This window comes from Crassostrea angulata, unplaced genomic scaffold (genome assembly GCF_025612915.1).
Source record: "Crassostrea angulata isolate pt1a10 unplaced genomic scaffold, ASM2561291v2 HiC_scaffold_164, whole genome shotgun sequence".
NCBI lineage: Eukaryota > Metazoa > Mollusca > Bivalvia > Ostreida > Ostreidae > Magallana > Magallana angulata.
This window is the reverse complement of record NW_026441717.1, coordinates 96,339-104,665: the sequence shown is the minus strand read 5'-3', so window position 1 is coordinate 104,665 and position 8,327 is coordinate 96,339. Positions and strand designations below refer to the sequence as shown.

Here is an 8,327-nt window from a genome sequence, read left to right as displayed (position 1 = left end):
ATTTTGAAGAAGCGGTGAAAAAATTAAAATACTTCTGACATTATTCTAACGATTCATTTCACTTAAAATAATTTTTTGATAAGTAATTTTTCTGAAATAAAAACATTACATGATAACCTGTATCATTGAACATTCTACTTTAAATTTGTTTTTTACAACAGTAATGCGCAATACCCTGCGCAGAGGGCGCAAAATTTTAAACCTGCTACCGACCTTAAGGCTGATCTGTAAAGTATAATAACACACAGCTACAAGTAAATGTTCAGGATGTGCATGGGGATTGACAGTACTTGGATCTATTTTGAGTACCAGTATATTAATTGAATTTTTTTTTTGGTATCTCATTCCAGATTTGAAAGAAGTAAAGCTCTTTAAAATGCATCAATCGCTGTTATTGGTTTGCCTAGGAAGCAGCATCTTTTCCTTGATATCAGGTTTGTGTTGTCAAAATTGATGCGATCAATACTTTGTACATATTGTACCAGAGTTCCTTAGAAGGGCAAAGTCACAAGTCAAGCTTAAAAAATTCAAAGCGTTTATACATTGTTGTTAACCAAAATATGTAAACAAAGTTTGTGCAATATTTTTGTTTACTGGTACAAACAGATTGCAGAATAGACCATATTTACATATATAAGAAAATGAAAGGTACATAATACCAGAAGAAATTACAAAAATGTTATAACTTCCAAAGGCTAAATAGTAACAAAAAGTCATGCGAGTCATGCAACTTGGAACCTAATTTGGTTCCAAAATTGCATTATTTAGTTATAATTCTCTTGTGCCTGATATAAGGTACAAAAATGTAATAACTAATTGATACAATTTTGTAACTATTTAAGAGTGAATTAAGTTGAAAATGACAACAAATTTAGTCATTCTTTGGTTTTACATTTAGGAATAAAGCATCTATTAGGTACATTTTGCTTACACATTTAGGTTAAGATCTTGGGGGGGGGGGGGGGGGAGGAGGGGCACAAGTGGTAAATTTATTAAAGGAGTTGGCCGATGATTGAGATATATTATTAACTCATTTTAATGATTTATAATCAGTAAAAAAGTATATGAAGATGTGAATGCTTTTTGTTTATATGTTTATATAATATAATGTGCTTTTTTCAACATCACCGCCATTATTGAATGTTGTGGATTTTCAAAGATCTAAAGATAACACGGTGTTCATTCAATGGTTTAAGCATGGTTGTGATCTGTTTTAACTGTTTTATTCCCATAAGGATATTGGAAACCTTAAAAAAAGTGCCCCTGTCAATCAACTGAATTTAGTTCCCAGATTGAATGTTGGCGACTGATTGACATTTGTTTACTCATCCTGTTGATACCATGTCTGGCACTCGAGACAACCATGTAATTAACTTTTGTCTTTTGATGCATATCCTGACAATAAAACGCCATGTCTATTAGCACTATAATCAAAAGAACTAATGTCAAAAGAGGTAAAATTTTCTATTCTTTATAATTGAATGATGTGAATTAATAATTCACTTGTACTTAGTTTATGTACTACACCAAACAAGCTGATCTCCTTCAAATCATACTTTTCTGTTAGAGTTTACGTTAGCTAATCATTCTGGAATTTTTTACCACCGCACTGTCAAATTTTAAATCTCCAAACCTCTACAGCGTCCCCTAGAACATGCTAATCTTACTTTTGGTGCCATATTACAAACTTAAGGTGTTACCGAATCTAGAAGATTTTTTATGTGGCAGTATTTTTATTTGGCCCCTATTATGAAAGGGGAAGGATAAAGAGAAACATCCAAGGCATAGGCATACAATCAAGTGGTTTGAAATGCCATTTTCTGATAAATCTGAAGTCAGTAAGCCCTTCGATAGAAAATTCAGACACTTGGACAGGGTTTTGGGCAGCTTATATAGGAAGACTTAAAATAAGAAGCCTGATGCCTACAAAAAGTCAGGCTGGGATAACAAATTAAAATCGAATTTTCAGCCATCAAATTCCCATTAAAATGGAAAAAATATCAGATGCCTTCAACCAGTCATGGAAGGCTCAAAAACCCAATCTCAAAGTTGGCGGAAGACTCCAACATTTTTAGGTCACCTGAGCTGAAAGCTCAAATGAGCTTTTCTGATCACTTTTTGACCCTTATCCTTTCATCCATCTGTCTGTAAACTTTTTACATTTTCGATTTTTTGGGAGTTGATTTCAATCAACTCTCCTATGCAGTTACTCAGACAAACCGAAAGTAAAACAGTGTTTGGACCTCAGCACAAATCATTGCTGCTGACAGGACTTAAGTTCTTGATAAATTCGATGTAGTGAATGCTAAAGCATTGTTTTTCAAGGTAACTTATTTATAAATACCTTGAAAATAGTCAGATTTTAAATGGTACGAACAATTTAAATATTTTTTTGTAGTCATATGTATTCCTACGCCAGAGTTCAATATAGTCTCGTTCAACTCGACGCTCGGCTGTCTCCGTAAATCCTTGTCGGAGATCTACAGTGTCAGCTAAGCGTTTGGTTCAACGAGACTAGAGTTCAATATTGCTTGAATCCACACAATTTTCGAGAGATATTTCTATTACTGATACATAGTTTGATTGAATTAATTTTATTTAACATGCTTCTTATGGGAGTTCCTCGACATTCTTGTCGAAAAAGTCCAAAAATTCATATCATAAACATGTGCGTAATTCAAACTAGAAACTACATGTACTTGTCATGCAAAATAACATATCATTGATTTTAAAATTAATAAACATCGATAAAATCAACTCCCGTCAGTTCTTCAGTACTTTGATTCTACAGAACCACTGAGCTGATTTCAAACAAACTTTGCAAAAAGCATTTTTAGGTATAGGGAATTCAAATATCTTAAAATGAAGGGTCAGTCCTTCTTTTAAAGGGAGATACATGTAATTAAAAATCATTAAAAATTTGTTGGTATTTTTCAAAAGTCTTCTCAGAAACTCTTTTGCCAGATAAGCTGTAAGTTGTGTGTAAATTGTGAAATTCGTGACCCCTGGGTCAAGGGTTTAGGCTCTGGGGTGGGGCCAATATTGCCATATAGTAACAAGAGGCCAGTTGGCCTTAACGGTCACCTGAGTAGCATATAACCCATACACAAACTTGTTGAGGAGTCTCATATATGCATTTAATTAGGTTTCATTCTGTAGTAGAAAATTATAAATATGTAATGATGACCACCTCCCTGCCTAAAATCTTTCAAAAAGAACTATGAAACCTATAATTTTGGTGAAAAACTTAAAGATCTGGTCTACAAAATCATGAATTCAGTTTTCCTTTGAGGTGTGTGGGAGTAAAGAAGATAATTTTTAGCCGGGCTCTGCTGAAAGCAGAGTCCTGGCTATAGGCAGGCAAATCGCCAATGTTACTATAAATAGCACAAGTAAACAAAAAACCAAACAGCGTCAAGGTAAATCTTCCGCTATACCAAAAAGTTTCACAAACAGCCACGTTTTGTCAAAAGTGTTGGCATTTTGCTTCTTTTTTCTTTAAATTTCGAATGAATTGTCTATTTTTTTAGTTATCTTATTAATAACGTGTTTTTAAAACATTACTATGCATTTTGTACACATACAATGCGCATGAATTTCCATGAACTACTTTGCTGCGCTATGAAGAAATGGGGATTGAATATATAATGCTTGTTGCAAAATTCAAGGCAGCAACTGGTGAACTTTTTAACTTCTACTAGACAGACATAGTTTTTGTTTATAGCCGCTTACAAAATTTGGTTGCTCTCTGATTGCCGACATTAAAAGCATGAGAGAGAGAGAGAGAGAGAGAGAGAGATTTTCAGTCTTTACTACACAATATGCATAAAGACACACCAAAAGAGCCCGGCTTTCAGTACTTCAGTACTTTGATTAAACATTAGGCTGTTTAAAATTAATTCTACGTTTAACGTCACATGAAAATTAAAAACCTACGAGGGAGGGAGGAAAAAAAACAAGCAAAAATTTCAAACAAGTGTGTATTTATTGAAAGCCACCCATTCAGTTTTCAATACATCAACACTGTCATATACCTTATAACAGGTAATTCTTACTGCTGTGATTTTTTACGAATTTGTCATAAAATAGGGTGATTTGAATTTTAACGCATAATTTTTTTTTACGAATGGACATGACCATAAAAATGAATTAAAATCTCATCTGTGGTAAAAGGGGGGAAAATTTCACCATGACTTTGTTACAGTTAACACACATACAAATCAGAAAATCGTTTTTTCTGTTAATGAATCCTTATTATACCCGCACTTTCTAAAGAAAGTTCGGGTATATTGTTGTTACCCTGTTCCGTCCATCCGTCCGTCCGTCAGTCTGTCACGTTTTACTTTCTCAAACTGCTCTTACATCTTAAAAACCAGCAAACTGAACTCTTGGAGTTTGATTTGGGGTATCATGTTGTTTTGTGAAAAGGTTTCAAAAATTCTCTGTTAGTCCTGGGGGTCTTATGATTTAATGGATAGACACATCATATCTTGGGATATGATAGGGACTGTTCTATAGATGTGCAGTAAGGTTTTCAAAATTTAAATTTCATCCAGGGAGTCAAAAAGTAGCAGAAAATTGATGTTTATCACTTCAAAAAAACATAGATCCTAGAACTCCTTTTATGATTTAATGGATAGACATATCATCTCTTGGGATATGATAGGAACTGTTCCATAGATGTGCATTACGGTTTTGAAAAATTAAATTTAACCCTGAGGCCCATTACCTACATACCTTTTGATGCCCTTTAAGAATCAAGAATATATATGGTTAAGGGGTGGGGATCTCAACCGTTTTCGAGATATTCGTGCACTTCCTGTTCGAGGGGGGTCATGACCACCCACGGGGCCCATGACCTACATACCGTTTGATGCCCCTTGACACAAGGAACAAGAATATATATGGTTTAAGGGTGGGGATCTCAACTGTTTTGAAGATATTAAGGGACTTGCTGTTTGACTTGGTCAGGACAACCCACAGGGCCCATGACCTACATAACATTTAATACCCCTTGACATCAGAAACATGAATATATATGGTTTAGGGGTCATGATTATAACAGTTTCTGAGATATATGGTAATTTCAAATTCCTGGGGGAAAGGGATGACCCCAGGAGTCAGATCTAATAAACCCTATGTATATTGCCAGTAACAGTCAATATATGATTATGAAAACCCGATATTATTATCTTTGTCCGTTTTCAAGTTACCATTTACAATAGAGTCTACGATTCTTTCTACAAGGTCAATGTTAGACCCCACACCCTTTTGACCCCCCCCCCTCCCCAATAAATAAACCCTATATATATATTGCCAGTAACAGTCAATATATGATTATGAAAACCCGATATTATTATCTTTGTCCGTTTTCAAGTTACCATTTACAATAGAGTCTACGATTCTTCCTACAAGGTTCAATGTTACAGACCCTGAAACGTACTACTACACCACACGCTCGCTGCACGCTCGCTACACGCTCGCTAAACGGTTCACACGAAACGCTGAACGGTTTACACGAAACGCTGCACGCTTTGCCCGAAACGCTAAACGATTTACACGAAACGCTGAACGGTTTACACGAAACGATTCTCGCACGAAACGATTCTCGCACGAAACGATTTGCTTGCTTTTCACACGCTTTGGACACGCTTTTATCCTGATCGATTCGGGTCCTCTCGGATTTTTACCCTGACTCTGTTAGTAAGAATTAATTTTAAGAAAACAAGAAATGATAGAAATACTGATATTAGAAACATATATGTGCATACGTATTGAATTGAATAATCAAATTAATTTAGTACTTATATTTAAAGCAAAACATTATTTATTCACAGAATTAGCAAAAAATATTACTTTTATGAATATATCTATTGCTCAAAAGAAATATTCATGATTCTTATTAGTCCTGTAAATAATAAAAAATCCAGAGAAAAAAGTTACCGTTACACAATATTCAATACCAAAAATAAAATCCGTATGATTACAAACTGAAATCGGTTTTTCAGTATTCGGCGGGATTTGTTTTTTCTTCTCACATTAATATTTTTATTGGTTTCAGAGAATACGATGTAAAAATACTAACTGTAAATAAGCCTGTAATTATTTACATTGATAATTTTGAAAGTTATGTAAAATAAAATTAGTCACATAAGTTAGAAAAATGCTATAAAACAACCGATTAATTTTTTTTAAGTCGAATCATTCGCGTAAATAAATGTTCCGTACATAATAACACAGAAAAAAAAAGCAATGAATTAAACAATAAAGAAAGTTACTATTTCGGATTTCGGAAAGAACAAAAAATAAAAAATGATTTAGATTTTTGTCTCAATATTCGTATACATAACCAGCGCCCCGCATAACAGCGTACAATATATCTACATGTATCATAATCTATTTGAATTATGTACCATGCATATAGATTCCCATAATAATTAATTGCATGTGTACATTTTAGGAAAATTTCAGTGTGTTATTTACTTGTTGTTTTCCGTTATCAGAGTTTAAATAGTTAAATAATAACTTGTAGAAATATTTTTAATCGGGATTCAGAAGAATTTACTTCCCGCATTCCGTAGAAATGAACAGGAAATTTTCTTTCTTTGTTTACATTTAATTTTGTTCAAATTAATGTTAAATAATCTATCATTGAAATTGTGTGCATCATCAAACACTGATTCCGACTACCTTGAAGTCATTAAATTTCTATTGGCTATTGACAAAAAAAGAGACGCGTGACCATCCAATGAAAACAAATACACAGAGTTTGATTGACAGGTTCAGCCAGGTGCAGGTCTTACCCGATGTCCGAGGTTATGTGTACTGGTTGTACACAGCCGAATAGTCTCAGTAACTAGTCTACTTTCAATACGCATACTTTTCTTTTGTTTGTAAAAAATTATTCAATTTTGTTAAAAGATAAGTATATCATTTCTTATAGATTTTTTTTCAGGAGAATATCTCAAAGGAGTTTTGCCAATCACAAAAAGTTTAAAAGAATGTTTAACATGAGCGCTTTTTTGAAACAATTAAATTGTCAGAGAGTTCCGAATGAAATCTGATGAACGTTTCACACGGTTCTCGCACGCTTTGCCTGAAACGATTTACACGCTATGCCCGAAACGCTGCACGCTTTGCCCGAAACGCTAAACGGTTTACACGAAACGCTTCACGATTCACACGAAACGCTAAACGGTTTACACGAAACGCTAAACGGTTTACACGAAACGTTTGTCGCACGAAAGTCGCACGCTTTTTTGGTGTAGTAGTACGTTTCAGGGTCTGTAGACCCCACACCCTTTGACCCCCCCCCCCCCCCCCAAAAAGTGGTTGTCGAACCCAAAATGAGAAAAATCAAACCAGGGTGCACAATAAGATATGTAGGCCTATCATATCCTAGAGTTTTGTACTATTCTGTTCAGCCATCTCTGAGAAACAAATTCAGAGTGGGAAAGAAAAAAAAAGAAGAAAACGAAGAATAATAATACATGTATTAAGAACCGTACAAAAACAATATGTCTTCAAATTTCATTCGGGAGACTTAATAATACAGATTAAATAGAGATAGGATCATCAAACATCAATAATTTAAAGATAATTGACAATTTCTGATTCTAAGGGGGTCAGGATGACCCCTTAGGGTCATGACTTACATGTCTTAATGATCTGATGCGACTGCATGACCTAAGGAGGAATAATATCTTTGGATTAAGGTGGGGATCTCAATGGTTTTTATGATATTTGATAATTTCAGGAAGAGCACTTGGGATCATGACCTACATACCATCTGAAATGCCTTGAACAAAGAAACAATAATATAATATGTACATGATATTTGATTCAATTTAAGAACCCAGATATAGATCAATCATCTGTTTTGTAATACTTCCTATGTATATATACATGTACATGTATTAGTTTGTGTTTTGTTCTATACTATTCATGTTCATGGCTGTAGTATATGGCTTAGTCTTAATTTAAATTACATTAAAAAATTGTCAAATATATGACTTGGAACCCCCACCCCCAAACAAACTCAAATATAAACTGTTCCCCCCCCCCTCCCCCCCCCCCTTAATTGTCGAATGATCTATTAAAATCAAAATATAATTTGGGTGTCTAAAAACTTTTATAAACTGGTAAAAAATGTTATTCTTAAAAAAAATTCAATTACACCTCGTATAATTGACAGATGATCTATTGAGATATGATCAGAGGTCATATCTCTACCTTGGGATCCATAACTAGTATTCATTGACAAGTTAAAATTAATAGCAATAAATGATTCAAATTATAAATGTTTATACTCTACAATAATGAATTCC

At 34.0% G+C, this 8,327-nt stretch overlaps 1 protein-coding gene across 1 annotated transcript in view; it reads left to right on the top strand.

Moving 5' to 3' along the window:
* The first annotated feature begins 354 nt into the window (after window positions 1-354).
* Window positions 355-8,327, top strand: part of LOC128169638 (uncharacterized) — an 84,210-nt gene continuing 76,237 nt past the window's right edge. The window contains exon 1 of the mRNA XM_052835750.1: window positions 355-434. Coding sequence (XP_052691710.1) covers window positions 377-434 — 58 coding nt within the window. The 5' untranslated portion in view covers window positions 355-376. The remainder of the gene's footprint in view (window positions 435-8,327) is intronic.